At 38.5% G+C, this 23,865-nt stretch overlaps 1 protein-coding gene across 1 annotated transcript; it reads right to left on the reverse strand.

Moving 5' to 3' along the window:
* Positions 1 to 5,975: 5,975 nt before the first annotated feature.
* On the reverse strand, positions 5,976 to 22,135 carry hsd11b2 (hydroxysteroid (11-beta) dehydrogenase 2). Its single transcript, XM_060858911.1, has 5 exons — positions 21,515 to 22,135; positions 14,825 to 15,037; positions 11,805 to 11,990; positions 8,835 to 8,972; positions 5,976 to 7,231 (listed from the first exon to the last, which is right to left on the reverse strand). Exons 1-5 carry the CDS (start codon positions 21,786 to 21,788, stop codon positions 6,819 to 6,821), a joined length of 1,224 nt encoding a protein of 407 aa, XP_060714894.1. The 5' UTR covers positions 21,789 to 22,135; the 3' UTR covers positions 5,976 to 6,818.
* Between the last annotated feature and the right edge of the window lie 1,730 nt (positions 22,136 to 23,865).

The following is a 23,865-nucleotide window of genomic DNA, read 5'->3' on the forward strand; positions in this document are numbered from 1 at the left end:
CTGTACACGCCCATTTTTAACCATAAATAGTCAATGCAAATCACTGCGCGGGCACGAGAGCGGACCTCGTTATAATGAGTTTCCTTTGCGCTCTGTGGGTTTAAAAATGGGGTGAGGAGCCAGCGTCTCAGGGTGTAGCCCCTGTCGCCTGCAGGTTATAATTATATTAAAAGCAACATTGTTATAATTATATTAAAAACAAAATTGTTACAGTTTCTACTTTTTAATATTGTTAAACTCACCAAGAAGCCAGCCATCACGTACTGCGCCTGCATTTAGTCTGTTCCCTACACTGCTATGTGTCAAGATAAAGGAATCATGTGTTGAACCAGGCCAGCGTGCCACAATGTTTGTGAGGGTCATGTTGGAGTCACATATGATTTGCACATTAATAGAATGCACATGCTTTATATTAACATAAGCAAATTCATTTTCAGATGTGAACTTATAGCAACATGATCGCAGTCAATTGCGCCGATTACATTTGGGAAACCAGACATTGCTGCAAATTGCATTTTAATTTCGGCCTGTTCTCGCATAGTGTAGGGGAACCTGACGTATCGACTACCCATATTAAGTATACAGATGTGACTGCTACCCCACTACACGTCTCTGATCATCACCTGGTATCATTCACCATCACTCTCCTTACCCTACCTAAAACTACCTCTCACCCCCTCGCTCTTACCTGCCGCAACCTTCCCTCTGTCTCCCCTTCTTCTGTAGCTTCTAGCACTCTTTCTTCCCTTCCTGATCCTGAGTCTTTTTCCTCACTACCCTTGGACTCGGCCACAGATACCTTCCTCTCTTCTCTTTCCTCAACTATGGACTTCCTCTGCCCTATGTTCACTAAACCCAAGAAAACCTCTTGTTCTGCTCCTTGGCTTTCAGATGTGCTGCGCAACAATCGAAGAGAGCTAAGATCGTCAGAGAGAAAGTGGAAGAAATCACAACTTGATGCAGATCTTGATTCTTACCGAATACTTCTTGCCAAGTTCTCCTCAGATGTGACCTCTGCCAAGACTTCCTTCTACAAGGAAAAACTTGAAGCTTCCTCACATGACCCTCGGAAATTCCACAACATCATCTCTTCTCTGCTCAACCCCCCGGCTCCACCTTCTTCATCCTCCCTGACTGCAGAAGACTTTGCTTCCTTCTACCAGGAGAAGATTGAGGAAATCTGCCGGACCTTCACTTCAGCCCCGACTGCACTTATATCTCAGAGTATGGATTCCCCTACACCTTTGTTGTCGCATTTCTCAACTGTAGCAGCAGAAGAGATTTTACAACTCATCCAGTCTTGCAATCCTACCACCTGCCCATTGGATCCACTCCCTTCCACTATGCTCCAAACCATCTCGCAAGACCTTCTGCCCTTCATTTCCACTATCCTCAATAGATCCATAGCATCTGGTCAGGTACCAACTACTTTCAAGAGAGCAAGGGTTATTCCCATCCTAAAGAAACCCGCTCTGGATCCATCAGACATCAGTAACTACAGACCGGTATCACTTCTCTCATTTCTTTCAAAAATTCTTGAGCGCATTGTCTATAATCAACTGTCTGTCTATCTCTCACAGAACAACCTCCAAGACCCCAACCAGTCTGGCTTTAAAGCAGCTCATTCCACAGAGAGAGCCCTTTTGGATGTCTCTGAGAAACTACATGCTGCTAGATCAGCCAAACTGTCATCTGTCCTTATCCTCCTTGACCTTTCAGCAGCATTTGATACGGTCAACCACGAGACTCTCTTATCCACCCTCAGGAGTCTTGGGATTTGCGGCTCAGCTTGGGAATGGTTTGCTTCCTACCTGGAAGGATGCTCATATCAGGTAACATGGAAGGGAGTGACATCTGCTCCACGCAGACTCTCCACTGGTGTCCCACAGGGCTCAGTACTTGGTCCTCTTCTTTTCTCCCTGTATACTCACTCTCTTGGGGAAGTTATTTCCTCACGTGGGTTCTCTTACCACTGCTATGCTGATGATACACAACTTATCTTCTCTTTCCCACCCTCAGATACCACAGCTTCTGACCGGATCTCAGCATGTCTGGCAGAAATTTCATCATGGATGACTGCACATCAGTTAAAGCTCAATCCTAGCAAAACTGAACTGCTGTTCATCCCAGGTGACTCATCCCCAGGTCATGACCTTGCTATATCCTTGCACAACAATCTGATCTCCCCTTCAGCCACAGCCGCTCTGGATAAGGGCGTCTACCAAATGATGTAAATGTAAATGTAACAATGTGACTGTAAGGCAGCGCTGATTATTCATTCATTCATTCATTCATTCATTCATTCATTCATCTTCTACCGCTTATCCGAACTACTCGGGTCACGGGTACTTCTACCTGTGCCTATCCTCAGGCGTCATTGGGCATCAAGGCAGGATACACCCTGGACGGAGTAGCGCTGATTATTATTATTATTTTATTTTTAATACATTTTGAATTACGTTTGGATTTTACTAGATGTATATAGCCTAAAACAATCGGCACAAATAACACTGTTGGATTTAATCCTTATGATAATGTGTATATAACGTATGAAATGGGGTGAAAATTAAATGTCATTAATTCTTATAATCGTTCTTCTCACATGTATTTTCTACAATCTAACTTCAGTTCACGACCTCACCATCTGTGTCGCCAATTCCCTTTGTCTCCAGAATGTGCGTACGCACGTCTCAAAGTTTGCTTAAAGGTGCGCACATTTTTCCGTCAAGTTTGTTTTTTATAAATCACAACCTTTGCGCGAAAACTGGCGTACGCACGTTTCCAGCCCCGTTTTGTGCGTACGCACGCTTTATAAATGAGACCCCAGGGCCTTATAAATAATTAAATCAATAACATTCTTATCTTTCTTTCAAGGTTCACCATGGTTTAACAAGTTGTGTTGTTATTTGAGTTATCCTTGCTGTCACTTTTAACTGGCCATTCTACTCTAAGGTGCTTTATTTACCTGCTCATTGGATGTTCATTGGACACCATTCTATGTAAACCTTAGAGTCTGTTGTGTTAGAAACTCCCTGGAGAACAACAGTTTCTGATATACTCAAACCAGTCAATCTGGCATCAATACCTGTCCCAAGACTTACAGTATTGCCCCTGACTGCTTACATGACAATGCTTATCCTTTAGATTTTCCAAGCATTAACCTATTATATTGCGCAAGAGTTTAGAAATCATCAGTATAAAGACTTAATTTTATGTCTTACTATTAAAACAGTTTTAGAGTTATCAGTGAAAAGCATATATGTTAGTTATTAGATAAACAAACACTATGCTGAGTTTTTTATTTTTGTATCTTTTGTTCAGTTTTCAAGCTGGATGTTGCTAGAAAACTGTATAGATCTTTTGACCAATCAAAGTATTTTTTTGTTCAGTTACAACAGCTGTCAGAAATTAGGTTACTTAGCAACAGGATTGTGTGCATTGCCATGAGCTGTAAACCATATAGATGGTCAAATTCACATCTCAATAGCAGCTAGCCTTTAGTTAATAGACATATATTTGTAATGGTTAAGATCAATGAGACTGAAGATGATAGGTCTGATGACATGATGAATAATAATCTATAAAACAGAGCTTGCAGACGGCTAATTGTCAGCTGTGTAACCCCTGGAACACTGCTATGTGTCGTAATTTTATTCTGGACATATGCAATTCTAAAGTTCGAACAGAGGTGATGTGACTAATGAAACAAACCGACTGTCTGTGGCAGGTGTATCGGATTATGCTTGGAGAGGAATGACGTGGAAGGGACATTTTCCAGTAAAGGGCCAGATGTCTGCAATACTACATGGGCCAGTCTGATGCACTTTACTCCCTTTGATTTGGCCTCCTCCTTATTCTTTTCTTAACCTTTGTGGTTTGGCTAAGATTGGCTAAAGATTTACATCCTTGCTCTCACTCCTGCACAGCTGGTCTGAAATTACAGCTCTTGGACAGACATTCTGGAAACATTTGTACTTTCTGAGTGGGTGATTTGGACTCGTACTTACCGTCGTGTCCTCTATTGTCCTTCCGTTCATCACTGTAATTTTGTTAGGCTTGCTTTTTTGTTACAATTTTTTTTTTGGGCTGAAGCATTGAATATCATGATTGATGTTTGAACATACATCATAATCTCTCACTGTTTACAGTAGGTGTCCTAGTTTGTGAACATGTGTGACACAGTCACATGGTTATAAACTCCTCTTGTATACTCAGCTCACACCACGCAGAAGTACAGCTGTGGCCTGCTGTTGATTGGATGTAAACTTATGTGGGATTGATCAAAGAAACAGGCTTCAGCACTGACTCAGAAAGTCTGGGCAAGCACATGTGGTCTATATTCAGATCAGTCATGCTTAGTTCCCTCAAACCAACTCCTGATAAACCATTTTCTTAAATTGATTAAACTGAAATTTAACAGGCGAGAAAAAGATCTTTGATCCAAAAATGTATTCAAATATATTCTTTAACAGTTTTTTCTTTGCTCCCAACCTAAAGACATGTAATTCTCCATGTTTGTCTTTGCTTGCAAATTACAAATGAGACTGGATGGACACTGGCTTGCATTTTCTACTGTGACTGCCAAATCATATGTTTTTAATTCAATGCGTTTTTGAAGTTTGAAAAAGTATCAGTAGTTTAGTTAGCACAGAAAATTTACAAAAGCAACCAGTCTGCTATATCTTCTAAGAACAAAATGTTTTGCCCAATGGAAATAATTAAAATTTTTTAATTGGTCTGCATTTTCCTGGAGAATCAGACATGAAGTACCACAGAAGAAAGCTTAGATTCAACAGAGTTCTGAACTGTACTGTTTATGTTACACAAGCACTGTTCACTCTTTCACTGTTTATACGGTGGCCTGGTTTGAGAGCAAAGTCCTCATCAAATATATGTTCAAATCATCCAGTCTTCCAGTATGCAATAACACGGTCTCTGCTCTCAAAGAAACTCAGCAATGTCCAAAACCAATGAGCAATTAATGAGGTAAACATGCATGAAAGCAGCAAAATATTTGGCACCATAACCTCACTCCAGTGGCCAAAGTTCCCATCTGAGAGGGAAAATGGTAGTCCCCATGTTCCCCCCATAGTTCTGTTTTCATACTCGCTTCCAGGTAATTTAAGGCCATTTCCAAGAATCACTTACACTGTATACTCCTGCCAAGCACAGGAATGGAACAGGATGCTATTTCCTGAGTGGACAAGGAAACCTATCTAACTATATCTAACATATCTAATTCATCAGCTGCTGACCATTCAGTAATCAGATACAGAATAATCGGCACACCCCAAGAGGCCAAAAATTACATTTAAATGGAACTTTACACATAATAATCCCAATTAAACAAAATCTGCAAATTATTTTTCCTTAAATCACTAGTTCTCAATGTGGGGTCTATGTGCTCCCAGAGGTTCCTCAAGCATAGATGAGGAACTGTAGGAAATTTCCATATACAATTATCAAAGTCATATGTATTATTAATTGTTAATGTAGTTTTTAGACTGTTTTATGGGTCATGTCAATTGACTGGGCACTATTGAAACTTTAGTAACTCAAAAACAATTAGATCTGACCTATTAATACTTTCAATATAGGCTTAATATGTTCAGGTGTGTATATGTAATCTATAATATATATACACATTTAAATAATGAGACTATTATGCTAAGGAATTCACTTTGGAATTTATTTTACAGTTAATGGGATGCCTAATCCAAAATCCTTGAGTGCCTGCCTACTATATAATATTATTTTCTTCTTCTTAAAGAGTTGGCCGTTGATTGGTCTATGATGTGTATTGGACTATGTCACACCAAACTCTCATTCATTCTAATCTCTGTTCATTTGCTGATAAACCTGATCCATGATAAATGTATTACACAGATCCATATGGTTTTAAACGACTGAATTTTGGGTCCCAGGATATCATTGCTCATCTTTCTGAAAATGAATGCAAGACATTGCAAACATGCTTCTTTAAAATGTCAACTTTAATTCAATTCAAATATGAACAAATGGACAATTTACATTTCTTTCTTTCTTTTAATTTTTTTTGTATAAAAATTCACAGTTTAAGTGATTCATAAAGAAACAGGAATAAATATTTTGATTTGTAGCAATAATGGTGAAAAATAACAAACCAAACAAAAAATAAAAGTTGAAGAATATAGTAGGGATTTGCTTGATCTTCCCAACAAAACATTAATTATTTACAGGAGATTGGGACATTGTGACTATGCACAGACCTTATATTGCTTGAAGCTGGCTAACTAAGATTGAAGCGAATCTGTTTATTGAACATACAATAGAACCGTGAAGTGATTTTACACTGAGTAGCAGCAATGGTATGTGCTGTATGAACCTGAGGTGAGATTGTGACCTAGTGATGTACGTTGTTAATCCAAAGTCTTTTGAAGGACTTTGAGGACTTTTTTAGGAAAAATAAAGTCTGTTATCTGGTATCTGTGAAGGAACTAACGTAACATAGAAAACTGGAAGGTGTATGAACTATACACATCTAGTGTTATCACATAGTGAAATTTAATATTACCAACAAAAGTTTGGAGGGAATGCATCAGCTGATATTAAGGCGAAGCCAAATTTGAATTTCTATTAAAATAGTATTTAATAGTTACTCAGAAAGCAAAGCTATTCTACAATCCCTTCAAAATTATGACAAAAAGCCCATAATGCATTATACAGTACATTATATAAAACAGCACAAATACAAGTACACATATCGGCATTGGGTCACTATGATTGGATTACATCAGTGGTCCTCTAGCATCTTTTATTTACATGGAGTTACAACAGATTTACTCTATCCTAGAGATGTTATTGTTGTTGCTGATGATGTCATTGTTGTTGTCCTTGATGCGGTTCAGCTCATTCTGTTTCCTGAGTGCACGTGGCACCACCTTCTTCTTCAGAAAGATCTTTTGCAGGAACCTGTCACTGACACTCAGGGGGAAGTAGCTGTAGATGAAGTACATGAGCCCAACGCCAGGCCCAGCATAGTAGCGTACCTGAGGCTGCGGCGAGAGAAGAGCCTCCACGATGGTGTTAACGACCGGACTCAGGTCCTCGCTGGCTAATTTTGCATAATTCTGGAAGAGTTCCTTAGTCTCCATGACATAGTCTTCACCATACTCTTCTAAAAGGCTCGGTGACAGGTTCTGAAGAAGGTGCTGGTACTGTTTCTCCCAGTACTCAGTGTTACTGCTCTGTCCTAAAAACAATAAAAAGATATGCTTTAAAAAAGAATTCTAGCTAAAATCTTAATGTTGAGGATATCCAGAATAACAGGCATCTGTCTTATTTCAGTAACACATTTAAACAGTTGTTTATATAAACAGTATTTAACTTGGCTTTTGTTCCCGTAAAGCCAGGACATCTTGTGACATACATAAATGCTACTGAGTCATACAATGAAAGTATTGGCTTCCAGGATTAGTGTGTATTCGAGCATAATGGGAAGAAACTTGACTGAGAGATTAGAGATGAATTAAATAAGAAGAATGTAAACATGGCTCTGGGTACAATTTATCCTGCTATTTCTTAAGTAATACTCTATAACTGGTTTTGCCTGCGCGGCCTGTTATATTAACAAGCAAGAAAAAAATTTGAGCTAGAAATGGTTTCAATTAAAAGAGGTTAAATGGGGGTTTAGATGTTGCCCAATTTCTTAGTCTTTCCAGAGGTTTTCTGGCAGTAAAAATTTCTTTTTGAATTTTGAACATTGACCCTTTTCTATTTTTTCCCCACTAATTACACACATCATCATTTTATGTGCAATATCATTACAGTAGCCTAGTAAACTCTACTACTGTAGACTGTAACTGGAAAAAACTCATGGTGCTCCATATGGTAATCCTGGCTTTTTTTGTGTCTCCTGATAATTATTCTATGGGTTTTCTAACATAGTAGGAATTTCCTTAATGACCGCCATGACCAGTACATTTTTAGAGAAAAGATCACATGCTATTTCAGAAAATCTGTAGGTTTTTTTAATATTTCATCTTTGTATAACGTGCTAAACTGAATATTATCAAGATATTATTTGACACTGTGTCACACATTGAAACAGTACTGTATTTTAAGGTGATTTTATGTGAGTTTCAGTGGCAGATTAACCAAACCATATGCTCAGCCATTCAACATGTGTTAATGAGAATGACAACAAGCACTAATAGAGGCTGATTGGAATGGAAGTGTGCTGGCTTGTGCTTGTTCATAAATATACATTAGAGGAAGGTTGGAATTGTTATAAGAAAATGAAAAAGAAAGGAAAAGACAACAATACCTTTTTGTCTTTACAGATTTTTTTTAAACAGACCAGAACATTTGCAGACCAGAACAATGGTTCTCACATACTGTACATTTCTGATTTACAGACATTACTTTATAATGCAGTAATGTCTGAAACTCAGAAATGTATGTGCTTTACAGTGACCTGATTACTTATACAATGGCTAATCAAAAAAAAAAAAAAAAAAGAGTATGCAGAGATGCAGCTGGGATGGAAACTGGAAATTTAACCTGAAACCTGCCAATTCTCTTGTGTTTGTGTGTGTGTGTATGTGTGTGTGTGTGTGTGTGTGTGTGTGTGCATGAAACTCTGTTGAACAAAGATACTTTTAAAAACCACTTGAAATAATCTGCTTGATTTAGTGCTGGATGATGATGTTCTTAGATCTTAACTGCTTATTACCTGTTATTCTAAAATATCACTATATAGTGGCCAGTAGCATAAATCACTTGTGGCCACATCTACATTAACGAAGAGGACCCACTTAGGAAAAATATTCTCAGGAATGAAAATGTTTTCTTACCTGTTTTAAAGGCAGAAGGAAAAATAGTGGACACTTTGATCCCCCACGGCTCCAACTCATGACGAAGAGTGTTAACAAAGAGGTTTAGTGCCGCCTTTGAGGCCCCGTAGGATGCCAGACATGGGAAGGGCTGCTCACCTGCATGCGCACACACACAGACAAACACACACACATACAGTGATTAAATGTACCCCAAGAAGTCAGCATGATTTAACTGTTTCAAGCCATTTACTTATCTTCCCCTTATTAGCACCACGTGTTAGATTTCATAAAACACACAATAAAACCACTTTGATCCTTAGATTTAATGCCCAGTGTTTTATGATGTACTTTTATTAGTGCACTGTTCTGCAGGTAAATCAATGCATAAATAGCATGTGAAGAACAGAATCAGATTACACTCCAGGCTAAGTAGGCAGTGATTCAGGTACACCATGACAGCTCCTGATCCCAACACAGAATTGCACTATTGTTTAGTGAAGTGTTTGCTCCGGGTAGCAAAAACGAGTCGACGAATCAACACTGTGCCAGGAGCTAACTATTCAAGTGCAGAACAAGCACAGGGGGTTAATTGCACATTGTGCTGTTTTATATAAACACGTGGTTTGGCCTTGGGAGATGAGAAGTAAAAAAGGAGGGGTTTGCGTTTCAAATAGTGCCAGCTTAAACGTTGACAGGATCTGAAAACCGTTTGAAAACACAGCCCACCTGTGAGGAGGCTTACTGGAACATGGCAGGGAGACATTCGCATGGTAGCGTCTGTTGTTCTTAACTGCCAAAAAAAAACAACTCACTCCTACTCGGCCCCCATTGCCTAGTGAGATCCCTCTGATGGAGACATCTTTGTTTAACAGGGCCAGATGCCAGTACTTTAGAGGGGACTCAGGCCATAGCTTGTATTGGCATGAAGGCAGTAAACAAGGGGTGATAAAATGGAAGGAAGGAAAGAAATGCTGCTTGAACCGTGCTTATCCTCAGTGTTCTCCTGTAATCTAAAATCAAAACATAAGCTGTTCTCAGTGGAGGTAAACACTGAGCCCTCATGAGACAAAGACATATCATAGAGATAAGAATTTGGGATCTATTTTTACTATGTTTAGACATTTTTGGACATTTGAAAGAACTCCAGGTCTTTAAATGGGATGAGATAAAGTCTTACGCTAGATTAAGGGGTGTGTGGGAACATGGTGTGTTGTGTGTGAGGTGTTTTTGAGTGTGTGTGTGGTGTGTGTGTGTATCAGGTTGTTACAGGTTTATTTGCCTCTTTGTGGGTGTGAAATGGTTGTAAAAAGATTTAAAACATACATTTTATTTGTAAATGGTCTTTAAAGATTTAACAAATGAACACTGGCTAATTCCAGATGCACTTGATAGTCTTCTAATAGAATTCAAATGGGCTCAGCAAGTCTCTGCTGATGCCTGATTGAAACCTCATATATATATAATTTATAATAGTTGCGATTTAATGGACCCAGCGAATCTAATGAAGCTGTGGTGTTAACATTTATATACATCAGCATTTTAGGCTTTCTGATCTGTAAGAAATCACTGATACACTATGTAGACATAAATATGTGAACAGCTGCCCAACACACCATCACTGTCCATCAAACTCATACATGACAATGCCCCTCTGCACAAAGCAAGCTCCATGAAGCCATGTTTTGCCAAGGTTGGAGTCGAAGAACTTGAGTGTCCCAGACATCACAGATCCCTGACCTCAACTTCACTGAAGACCTTTAGGATGAGCTGGAATGTTGACTACATGTCATACCTGCTTGCAAAACATCATTGCATGACCTCACTAATGCTCCTGTAATGGAATAAACACAAATTCCTTGTCACGCTCCAATATCTAGCAAAAAGCCTTCTTAGAAATGTGGAGTTAATTCTGATAGCAATTTGGAACAAAATCAAGAACAAGATGATACAAAAAGGACATATGGTCTAGAGTCCACATACTTTTGGCTGTATATTGTATATACTGTAGGCATTGAGGGTTATTTAGATGGCGATGAACTGCACTCTATGAACTGGCGATGAACTGAGTCTCTAATTTTGTGCCAAAATTATTAAACAAATTATAAGCAACCACAGTTATGGTTCAGCCCCGTCTTTAAAGAAGCAATGACAATACTTGGGGTTAAATGTTTACTAGGAGCAAAGAGCAATAGCACCACCAATGGTGAAGTATACAAACACAGGGGTGGGGCTGATTTCTTTTTATCCCAGACTTTAGTATCAGTGTATTAGTGACAGTGTTGTCAAGATACATGGCTTGATTACAAACATGAAACACAAAAAGGTTTTAGTTCCCTCTCTTTTAATGAGCAGCTTTGTAATAGTTTTACACCTAATGATGAGACATTTATGTTACTTAGCAGACACCCTTATCCAGAGCACTTGAATTTTTATTTCCTTTTATACAGCTTAGCAATTGAGGGTTAAGAGCCAAGCTCAAGATCCCAACAGCAGTAGATTGATGGAAATGGGATTCAAACAACATACCTTCTGTTTGGCAGACTAACACCTTAAACACTAGGCCATCACATCCCTGATGCTATATAACAGATGCTATAATACTCAAACATAGTTGTCTTTTAATTGCCGGTTGAGTTAATCATAGGACAGAATTTTTATCTAAAAAGTGAAAATAAAATCAGAACCTATCGTATAATATTAATATGTCTTTAAAGCATAGATTTCCTGTCCAAATTGGGAGTTCAGCTTGATATTAATGCTTGGGTTTTCGATAAAAATGCATGTAATATAGTATGAGCATTGCTAGGAGAAATGTCTTCTAAGACTCATGTTACAACTATAACAACATAGAGTGTTATAGTTCTGTTTTGCCATATTGTACCAGATGTAAATTAATAATTCATTCATTAATTTTAATCAAAACATTGAGGCCAAATCCTATGAGGAACTAAAATCACATTATGTGTGTGTGTTGAAGTGTGTATATACCAGATGGGCTGGAGATGGTCACTATTCGGCCCTTGTTTCGTCTCAGCAGAGGGAGGAAGGTCTTCGTGACACAGAGGGTGCCGAAGAAATTCACCTCCATGCAGCCTCTGTAGTTTGACATGAGGGAGAGCTCGGCGTCTCCGAAGTTCACACACACTCCTGCGTTATTCACCAGAGCCCACAATCCTACAAGATGCCCAATGACACATTTCAAAAACTGTAAATGGGACACAATTAAAGCGTGAATCAATTCTACTTGTGTCTTATTTATCAGTTATTGTTATAAGAATGGTATGCTTGATCACGAGGAGTGTAAGTGAGTGTACAGTATGCAGAGGTTAAACGAGATGTACTGTTGTTTGTATTCTCATCCTCCTTTGAACTACATTACTGTTGATATGCAGAGAATGAACTGAACAAGTGAAATGACACTTTCTCTTTGATTTTATTCTGAACAGATCAAGGGAAGTCGCACAAGATTCTCAGCTGTAACAGCCAAGCTCTTGTGTTTGTCAGCTTGGCCTCGGGTTCCGGCGTCTCTTGCACTAATGCTTTCTGCATGTGAGCTTTGACTGCAATGTTTTACGTACTTCTGGAGTGGAGAATAATTGGATTTGAGTGATGGACAAAACAAAGAAATAAACACTTATCTGTAGTTTATTGGTACTGGTGCAAATAATAACATGCATAAATGTGTTTGATGGCTTGTGGCTCTGGAAAGGAAAATCAGATAGCTATGGAGTGCTGAATTTGTGATTTGTAGTGGACACGGAAACTCTGAATTTACCCCAGAGCAGTGTTTCTTTGCCAAATGTATTACTAGATTATTCTATGTTTTATGATGATATGTTTTTCCAGAGCAATAACACATTTATAGACCTTCAGAGAAAGCATAATATAAAAAGCAGAGTTAGATTGAATGTCTAAGAAATATGGCATGACATATGGGAACACACTAAAGAGCTGGGTGGTATAATGCTCTTATGAATCAGGTTTAGCAATTTGCTGATGACATTTTTAACGTTTATAACATTTATACTTTTAGGTTGTGGAACGTAAATTTCAAAAGCCACTTAATGTCAAGAAGAACTCAAACGCAACAAGTCCACCAATTTTTTCTTTCATCAGTCACCTATTTATATCAACAGCCACCTGAGCTTCAGTTAAAATCCACATCAGGCTTAAGAATGAGAAAACATTTGTGATTTTCGTCACCTTGACAATAGCATGGTTGTTGGTTCCAGATGGACTGGATTAAATAGTTTGTGCCACCTTTCAGATAAGAAAGGTCATGGCTAGACTTATTCATGCTGACGGGAATGCTACAGTAACTCAAAAAACCACTAACTGTGTTGAGCTAAAAAGCATCTCATAAAGCACAACATGTCAATCCTCAAGGAGGATGAGTTACAGCAGCAAAGAAACTATCACCCTACTGTTATGAGTCAGCCAAGAACATGAAGAGGAGGCTACATTTGGCACAGAGACAAGGAAAGGAAAAGGCAATGTTTTTCACTCTTCAGCTTTCAGCTCTCTATTTTATATAAATAAACCATTTTATCCAGGTCAGGGTTGGAAGTAGAGTCAGGAGCATTGAGGGAGAATTCAGATCGCCTCAGATAGGATGGGACGCCCGGATGGAATGCACACACACACATACACACCCATACCCACAGAGGCTTTCACACCTCGGGACGATCTATCCTACAATATCTGCCTACCTACATGTTTTTGGAATATAAGAATATAAGAAACTTCTACAAAAAAGCAGCTTCATTACACCATATACTTACACAATCAGACTCATCAATCAATGTGGGAAGAGAATTCAGGACACAAGAAAAATGCAATCCAAAAGACATGTACTCTCTTGTAGCAGAAAGGATATTGTGTTCTAAAAGATGAACACACACTCTCATACACTTATATATAGTTTGTTTAACTCTCATGACCTGATACACTTTGTGCATCAATGGTTTCGTGTCATTTCTTTTATCACCTTTATTGCCAGATTATGAACAGTGTCTAAAATAGGAGGAAAATGCTGGAAATAAAAATCCTCATTTCTTTATATTTGGCCTGTTAGACAGCTTGCTCTTTGCTCTAGTTTAAAAATAAAGTGCATCACTGAAATGCTGCCAAGCCATACACATGGCTCAGTGAGAAGGCCATGCATTATTGAGCATCAATGACATTTTTCCAAGCTCGACGATTACCGACATGTAAATGCACCCACAGACTGTTTTACCTCAAATGACTCCTGTAATGTAAACAATAGTAAAGGAAGTCATCCAAAAGGGAGTAAATTTGTACTTGCCTTTAAAAGGTCATTGCTACTCTACAGTGCGTATGAAGTTTTATTTATAACACACTGCTCCTACCAAGAAATGAAAAGGAACAGGGAGAAAAAGAAACAAAGAGGAGGACATAGCTGCAAGAAGGTTTTCAGGGGAAAGTTCACCTCGTTTTGTGGATCTGACTCCAATTTGTTCTGTTTTTTAATGAAAATGTAAACTTTTATGCCAATCTGACATCACTGGGTGACATGGGTGACATTGCTAGCGCAGTTTCATTTCGATGATCTTAAACATAATGAAAGAGAAATGCATTGTTTTCATTCTAAGGAATTCTTCTAAGAATAATTGATATAGCTCAATTTCTCCATTTAGCTCCATTAGAGCAAGAGCCCTGTTACACACTATGCAATATTAAACACCCTACAGTTGAAGTTTCAGCAAGCATTCCAACTTTACGACGCAGTTTCACTGAAGTAAAGTAAAGACTTGGCGTGGCTAGTTATCTATTTATGAGATGATGAGTGTGGCGTGGTGATGGTGATACCATAATGAAAGCTGAAGCTTGTGAGGATGTAAGATGGAAAAAAATAGTAAGACTAAAAGAAGAAAGCGCCGCTGTATTCAAGTACATATATATCAGCATATGTAATTGTGGGTGACGGTAATGTAATGCTCAGATATGCCATGTTATGTGTTGGGAAATGCACTGGTGTGAGCGCTCACCTTTCATGCCCAGCTTGGCCTTGGTGTTGAGGAGAGCCTGCTGAACCTGCTGTGGCTGAGTGATGTCCACCTGGAGCAAGGTCAAGCGAGAAGAGCAGCTACTCCTCAGACGCTTTGCCCCCTCACCATCTGCGTCCAATACTGTGGCAAACACCTGGAATCCCATAGCGTCCAGACGCCTTGCTGTGGCATGCCCAAACCCTGAGTCACACCCTTTAGAGAGAGAGAGAGAGAGAGAGAGAGAGAGAGAGAGAGAGAGAGAGAGAGAGAGAGAGAGAGATGCCAATCAACTTAGAATACAGCATGGAGTCAAGTGAAAAATAAATCTAAAATAGAAAATTTAAAATAAGTCTGAAATATTTTGGAAGACAATTTGTTGTTAATTGCTGTTAAAAGTATTAATTACTCTGATGTATGGAGCCACCCTGTAGAAACGTACATCCCTCTCCCTCACACTGGCACATTGCAAAGGTTTGCTTTAGCAGTTAATGAAGTGCTTTTAGATGAATAGCTGGTTAACTAAATAAAATACCAGGATGAGTTTAGTGCCTTTGTCATGTCACTCAACTCTAACACCAAGATAATCACAATAACACAAGCAAAAGCTGTTGAACTGTTTAAACAATGTTTTATGGAATTATAAAACTTTACAGCTTCTGTAAATGTGAAGGAGGGAGCTAGTGGTAAATGTGTGGTTTATTGAGTAATAAGAGAATAATTTCCTTTCAAAGCGGTTCCTCAAAACAGTATATATATATAGCACTGTTTGTGTTGTTCACCTGTTTCTTCATCACCTGTACACTATAATGATTTATAATCTGGTGTCGCCCTAAAGGGGATGGATTCCCTTTTGCGTCTGTTAAGATTTAATTAAATCTGAGAAACACAAAGGTTATTTATTAAAAGCAGGATTTTAGTTATTTTTTTGTGGTATATTTATTTATTTATTTAATATTAAAATATAGCAAGGTGAACAAACTCCAACAGGCCACAGTGCCTGAGTGACGACACGAAACATCCTTCACCTGGCAGCCCTATGATCTTCAATCCAAGCTTGTAAATAATGTTTCAAAAACATGCCCACACACGCGCGCACACACACACACACACACACACACACACACACACACACACACACCATGCTCAGTGTGTGACTGGTCACATGCTGGCAACAGGTGTAACACATTCATGAGAAATCAAACACCCTATTGCTATAAGCAGATAAATGTGTAAACCTTGCCGGACTTTTAACCCCAACAGACAGATTAGAAAAACAAAGACGGAAGAAATTTCCCACTTTTTTGACCTCTGATCTTCTGTTTCCTCTATGTACACTGCATCATAAATACAATAGATCGATTTTTCTCAGAAGTGTTTCGCATGGGTAATAAAAAGATAGCGATTCTGAGGAAAATGTATGCATCCATAAATTTGGATTTTACAGTACTCTTCATGGGGCTTCACACACTTTACTCTGGTGTTGGATGTGTTCGTGTGCAAGTGCTAAATACTGAAACACACACTGTGGTTGTTATCATAAAATCATGCACCTGATGTGAACCACAGGTTTATCTCAAGGTCTTCTGAGGACATGGAACAATCTGGCAGCTTTTTCACCCGTGCATTCCACTCCCTACTGTATCGGGTAAATGTACACACCATTTCATTATGTGTGTGTTTATATTGGGAGTACAACTGGTAATCCAAAAAGATTAACTGCCTAAACATTGCTACTTTTCCAAATCTAACATTCACATTTGACATGGATTAATGAGTAATAACTATTGATTTATTTCTCTGAACCAAAAAAAAAAGTTTGATGTTTTTCGCAGACCATTGGTCCTTTTTCTTGCATTCATAAAAAAAACCACAACCTTTTTTAATTGCCACACATTCTGGAAAGTTTCAATAACTAAAGTTTAATAGTAAAGTAAAGAATAATACACATAATAGTGTGTTGTTATTGGAAACTAATCAATGACTGGGTGGATTCATGCTTATCACCCTGAAGTTAACTATTTCCCAAAACCAGCATGATGCAAAGAATTTTATTTCTGTATTGTGTCAGCAATTTTCCAGCGATTGCTTTTTATAGTTGCTTAAAAAATTACATGTTTAATTTATATTTCCATTTAATGTTGTGAAATGTCCCCTGTCCTAAAGACTGCTGTTCTTCATGGAAAACTGTTCACTGTTATAAAGCACTGACACTGGAGACTCCTTCTGTAAATGTTATTGTTTGTCTGGCCCTTAAACCCTCAGTCGGAGTGGCGGTTTCTCTAAAAACCTAGCTTCCAGTACACACACATGCAGGACTTAAACACCTAAATATGATTGAAAGCTGGGGACATTTCTGATTTGCCAAGTGACATGACTGGCGAAGGGCTAGACACACCCACTTCTCTGTCCTTATTGGTTTGAATGCTGGTGGCCCACATCACACACTTTTTTTTCAAGTTTGCTGAGCCTGAGAGATTTTATCCTCTATAGATAAACTATTACAGGAACATTTTTATAATATTGATCATGTTCTTATATCTTCAATCAAATCTATTATAGAAAGTTATTATAAAAAGTTATAGATAAATATTATAAAAAGCTTCTTATGGCACCTTTAATATTGATGAATAATAACTTTATAATAAACCTTATAGTATTTTGTGAATCATTATTTTTACTTCACTCACTCATTTTCTACCGCTTATCCGGACTACCTCGGGTCATGGGGAGCCTGTGCCTATCTCAGACGCCACTGGGCATCAAGGCAGGATACACCTGGATGGAGTGCCAACCTGTCGCAGGGCACACACACTCTCATTCACTCACGCACTCACACACTACGGACAATTTTCCAGAGATGCCAATCAACCTACCATGCATGTCTTTGGACCGGAGGAGGAAACCGGAGTACCCAGAGGAAACCCCTGAGGCACGGGGAGAACATGCTAACTCCACACACGCAAAGTGGAGGCGGGAATCGAACCCCCAACCCTGGAGGTGTGAGGCAAACGTGCTAACCACTAAGCCACCGTGCCCCCTATTTTTACTTCATGCTTCCTTATTTGATTATAGCTGTTTACTTTGTTATAAACTGTGGTGAGCTCAAAGCCATGGCCATGTCAGCGGTTAAAGCTCTGTGCTATTGACCCTTAGCTTGTAAAGTTCAACTTTAAATACCAAGCTAATACTGTTGGTCACTTAACATTCAAATCAATCTTAGGTCACTTTACATGAACAGGGTCAGCCAAAATGATTATGCTGTAACGTGTAGAAAGATGGATGATGTGAAATTGGTATTTATATTTCAGGAAAACGATTCAGTATATCGCTGGACTCGAAGATGAACTGCGTTCTGGAGCTTCTCCAGGGACATTGAGTAAAAGAAAGGCATGCCAAAACTCTGAAGGAGTAGCAGCTATGCACATACACACTCACACTCACGTACAGCTCATCTAATTGGTTTCACACCCTCAGGCTCTCCCTCCTCGGTTGATATGGATTTCTTACAAATTGCTCGTTTGATACCATGTTATTCTCAGTGAACACTGAAACGTTATCATAGCAGCACAAGCTCCAACAAGGGGATTGGCACTGAACAGCTCGCACTTATGCAACAGATTTATAGTAGTCTCATTGGTCATAGACTTGAGGGTTCCAGTACGCCTACACTGAAAAAAATGCTGCATTGGAGTTAGTTCAGTAAATAATGTGGTCATAGCAAAAGAGTTCCACTTTGACATCAAGCATGTCATGATGCGGGACTGAAATACTTGATTTAAATCTTGCTATCATTTTAAATAAAAATAACATCCAAGAGCAAGGATCATGAAAGGTCTTGCATCTAATGGAACTATTTACTGTCTCTACTGACTACAATGAACAAATATGTTCACAAACTTTTTTATTATGTTAACGATATATTTATTATTTTTATGTGCAACTGTGAATTTTTTTCATTAGCTACTCAGCTAATACTGTTAAAAAATGCAATGCTAGCATACTTTCTAAGAACTAGCCTTAAGATATTTTTCGAGTTTATGACTTTTTTTTTGCTAGAAGACAAACAAAATAATAAAGGAGCAAAGAATATGGTGCATAAAATCGAATGAAGAGAAAGAGAGAGAGAGAGAGAGAGAGAGAGAGAGATGAAATGCACAGTCATGTGATTGCAGAGCCAATTCAAGCGGCTCTGTGAGTTTCTGTGGAATGCTAGCTCTATACATCTCTTGCTGCTTCAGTAAGAGGCTTAGCCTTTTTTTTGCCTTTTAAATTTCTAGAAGTAGTGGGTGACATACAACAAACAAGACACATTAACACTGTTAATTGTGAAATAAAAAAGCCAGCAGGCATTGTGTGTTTTGTGTAGAAACCAAGTTTTCATTTGTGTCCATGCTAAAATTAAATGATTCCATTGTAGGTGTTAAATCAGCAGTGGGGATTTTGCTGGGAGTAACTCCATCCAGCGCAGCAGTTTATGTTCCAAGTCTTGGCGGATGGCTTGCTTGCTGGCATGCATGTGTGTATATTTGTGTGTTGGGTTGTGTTTGTGTGTGTGCTGAGAAATGGTAACATGCATATGCAGTGAGAAGTTGCAATGTGCATGTGTTTGGCTTGGGATCAGTAGAAAAGAAAAAAAAAAGGTTTATAAAAGCAGGGATTTGGTCTTGTTACCATGCCAGTAGACTAACTTTAAGGGATTTAAGGAACCCAAATGTTATCCCACTCCTAAACCAGGGCTATAATCTCTCTAAAAAACTAAAATAAAAATAAATAAAAAAAGACAGAATATATATATATATATATATATATATATATATATATATATATATATATATATATATATATATATATATATATATATATATTTTTTTTTTTTTTTGATACAGCAGTGTTTTGGCTCTACAATGTAGGTCACCTACATCTTACAACCCTTTCATTCTCCATCACTGTGTGATGCCCTGCCTTCTCATAGTGTAGCATAAATTACCACACGGTTCAAAGCTTCATTCTGTCTGTGTGTGTAAGGAAGCAAGTAAGAGATAAGCATCAAAGTGGGGCTGGAAACAAACAAACATCTCTACGCTGGCACAGACAGAGTAACCTACATTTTGTGCGTCAAGTGCACAGTTGTGTGTTTGTTTTTTGATTTGCAACGGCAGACACAGACTTTATACCAGAGGACTGCAAGTGCCAGGTGGCACTTACTTGTATTCTTGGTGCTGCTTTATGTGAATACGTCACCTCGAAACAGAGAGAAGCAGATTCAGAAGTGGTGCAACTTAATTACATGCCATTAAAACAATTAGTTTCCATGAACTTTGATTTGTTCATATTGAAGTGACAGTTCAGGACAGTTTTCACTTCACAAGCAAATATTTTCATTATATTTTATATAGATTTTAGCTCTGTTGTGTCTCCACGCAGTGCTGCAAAGGTCTAATGCATCGAAGGTCTAATGAGGTGTTTATGACTGTTTTGGGGAACAGAAACATGAACAATACCTGTATAAACCAAATGCTGGGGATTAGAAGTAGGATTATTTAAACACACACATGCACACACACTATTATCAATATATAAGACTTTTTAGGTCAAATATCCTTATGAGGGCAGAATTGTCTAGTAAGCCTATCATTATATTACCGCTAAACACTTGCCTGCCCCCCACACGCATGCACACACACACACACACACACACACACACACGCACACACACATACACACTGACACACACACACACACACACACACACACACACACACACACACAGTCCAATAGCAAAATAGTTCTCAGCTTTCTGAAGCTTAGTGTTTGGACAAAATGTGCAGAAATGCTCTGGATTTTTGGACCCAGAGGATTTCCCAAACAACCCCGAGTGTAATTACACAATCCCAGAAACCTGATACATGTTATAATAACCTCCTCCAACCAGCCAACCAGCTCCAAGTCATCTGGACTTTGCAAAGATCCTGAGAGAGCTGACAATATGATATAATTTAATCAGACAAGAAAATGCTTCAAATGTGTTAAAGAAGAAGAAGAAAAAACACACCTGCTGAGTTTCAGTTTGCACCCTGAATTAGGGACAATTTTAGACTGAGTGTCACCGTGTGCACAGCAAATTCCTCTTGTGTTTAGCATCCAGATGAACTTAAATGAACTCTGTGAACACTTGTTGTTGGACTCTGGGTTTTGGGGGGGCCAAGGGGCAGTTTTAAGGTGCTGGTAGCAGTGCTAGTGGTGGTGGGGTGTTGGAGGGGGCTCTTTGTGCATGCTGTCTCATGTTAGACTTAAAATTCACTCACACTGCTCATTTGTCTTCACTGAAGCACACAGTTGTGTGTAATGAGCACTTTCACAAGTGTTTTGTGGGCCATTCTTAATCTATTCTGATCTAATCAAATCTAATATGAACGCACTGTATGATAACGACACTTGGTTTGGGGTTAATTGTAGTTAATTCATTCATCTTTAAAATAAAATATATATATAAATCAATTTTTGCATTTGATTTTTGAGCGTTCAATTTGTTATGGTTCAGATTTGTGAGATGGAGCTTGATAAAAAATACATACTACTAATACTACTACTAATAATATTGACACTAAAACTTAAGGTGACTCTACAAGAAAAAAGTGAAATTAAGTGTTGATTTATTTTATTTTTTTCACAAACATTTATCGTGCTTACCTGTGATGAAAACCGCTTTGCCCTCAACAGACAGGACCAGTGGTGGGGCAGCCCACAGCGAGTAGAGCCAACAGGTGGCACAGAAGACAGCAAGTGCCAGCACAGCGGGCATGCATATAGCACATAGTCTCTCCACCAGCAGCGTGGCACCCAGCCATGCCACGAGCGAGGGCACAGCACTGACGTGGGTTGCCAGGAACTTCTTCAGCGTGCCTCCGACAAACACAGACAACACTCCCATGTAAATCCAAAAGGACAGGGCATAGGCGTCCATTGTACTCTATATCTCTATCTTTTCTCTTGTCTCTTTTTCTTTGCCTGTGCTTCTTGCAGTTCTATCTTCTGTCTTCCTTCTATCCCTCCCTCTCTATCTATCTATCTATCTATCTATCTATCTATCTATCTATCTATCTATCTATCTATCTATCTATCTATCTATCTATCTATCTATTATAGGAGTGTGCACCCACGTGCTTGCTTGTTCTTGCAGTTCCTTTCACCTACACGCTCTCTCTCTTACACACACATGCACACACATACATATACAAGCACACACACCACAGACATGCACACGCAGGAGAGTGCACACTGACTTTACACACTCTGCAGCACCGAGTCAGGCCGGTGAATTGGCTGAGCAGTGTGTGTGCATATATATACACATCCCCACACGGGCAGGGAGGGGAGGGGCTACTCAGAGACGGATCTAATCAGAGCACAATGGCCAAAGTTTTATTACACTTATTATTATCCAACCCCCTTTCTCTGTCTATCTTTCTTCCCCCACCCCCACCCCCCCTCTCTCTCACACACACACACACACACACTTTTTTCTTTCTTTCCAAGAAACCATGTCCTCTCCTAGCCTTTTTTGTACCCCTTTTCCCTCTTGCTCAGTGCCAGATTGTATCTAGTCTTTTATGTGTAAAAAGGAGCAAGTGTGTGCATGAGTGTTTGTTAGATAGGCTGCTGTTATTTTGAAACAAATCTTATCCGAAACATGATTTTTATCTGGAGACTGTGATATGAAGGTGTCAGTAAGTGATGGGTTTCTGTTTGTTTCCTAGCATTTACAAAAGATTACCAAAGACATGGTAATTAGGCCTCTCTCTCTCTCTCTCTCTCTCTCTCTCTCTCTCTCTCTCTCTCTCTCTCCCGCTCTTTCTCTCTGTTCAATCTCTTCAATGTGCAGCACTTAAAAGTTCTTTAACTACAACAAAAAAAAAACTTTCCCAGTTACAGATGGATTACAATGTGTCAGCAAGTTTCTCTTTTTTTTTTAATTCCAAATCTGATTTTCTTCTGCTGTATGAACTCTGTAACTTCCACTAAGAGAATAATAATCCCCAAGTAGTTAAACAAACACAACATGCAATTATAATATTATTAATTAAACTCCTCTATCAACCTAAAGCATTTTTTTCTCTTTTATAAACGGCTTACTCCATCAAACAGAAATGTAATTCCCGTTAATCCTTGTGCAGTTAAATAAACAATGAAAATACAGTGTGACGTTGTGGCTCCTGAAAGTTCACAAGACTTGGCAGTATGATTTAGAGTGTGACTACACAGAGAATTGCACATGGCTTTTCCTATGCTGTACACAGTTATCAAAGCACACAGAAAATCTTATTAGAATAACCACACTGTTACTGTATGTAAAGATATACGGATGTTAGTACACTGGAGTATTTATGAAATCCATTTTGTGTGTGTATCTTAGTAGATATAATGATTTCATGTAAGTCTAATGTGTCAATATACTGAATAAAGTAGGACCTGAAAGTTTTTTTAATGCACATATTTACTCTAAACCTAACTTGTTTTAGAAATTGAGCCTATTTGAATAAACTCTCACTGTTTATGATGATACAAGATACAAAATATTTACCTCATAAATACTCCACCACATACAACTCTACTAAATAATATTTAAACATGATATGCAACACTACCTGCACTGTAAATCCTGATGAGATAACTTCAAACCAGATAGCTTGGAGTAACTTAGGAAGATTTCAGCTTACTTATCTTATTCTTTGCTACACATATTAAATCCATTATGTTAATAGATAAAGTTAAAACTATGCTAAAAAGAACTCTCTTACACTCAGGGGCATTTTATCTTAGCCAATCTACAGGAGTGGACACAGGGAGTGGACAGTAAGTGAAACTCCTGTCAGAATGTTACCTGAAACCAGGATCGAACCTAGGACCCTGGAGCTGTGTGAAACAGCAATACGACTTATTTTATTAGCTAAGTAGTCATGAATTGATCGTTAATATCCATTCAGTTATGTGGTAATAAAGAAGGGAGTTTATTAAACTGGACCTTTTATATTTCATTGAAT

This window comes from Tachysurus vachellii, chromosome 23 (genome assembly GCF_030014155.1).
Source record: "Tachysurus vachellii isolate PV-2020 chromosome 23, HZAU_Pvac_v1, whole genome shotgun sequence".
NCBI lineage: Eukaryota > Metazoa > Chordata > Actinopteri > Siluriformes > Bagridae > Tachysurus > Tachysurus vachellii.

Coding starts and splice junctions, on each gene's coding strand:
- hsd11b2 (XM_060858911.1), bottom strand. CDS start 21,788: ATGGACGCCTATGCCCTGTCCTTTTGGATTTACATGGGAGTGTTGTCT. Junction 15,038..21,514: donor CAAAGCGGTTTTCATCACAG/GTAAGCACGATA, acceptor CTCTCTCTAAAG/GGTGTGACTCAGGGTTTGGG. Junction 11,991..14,824: donor GGCCAAGCTGGGCATGAAAG/GTGAGCGCTCAC, acceptor GGCATCTTGTAG/GATTGTGGGCTCTGGTGAAT.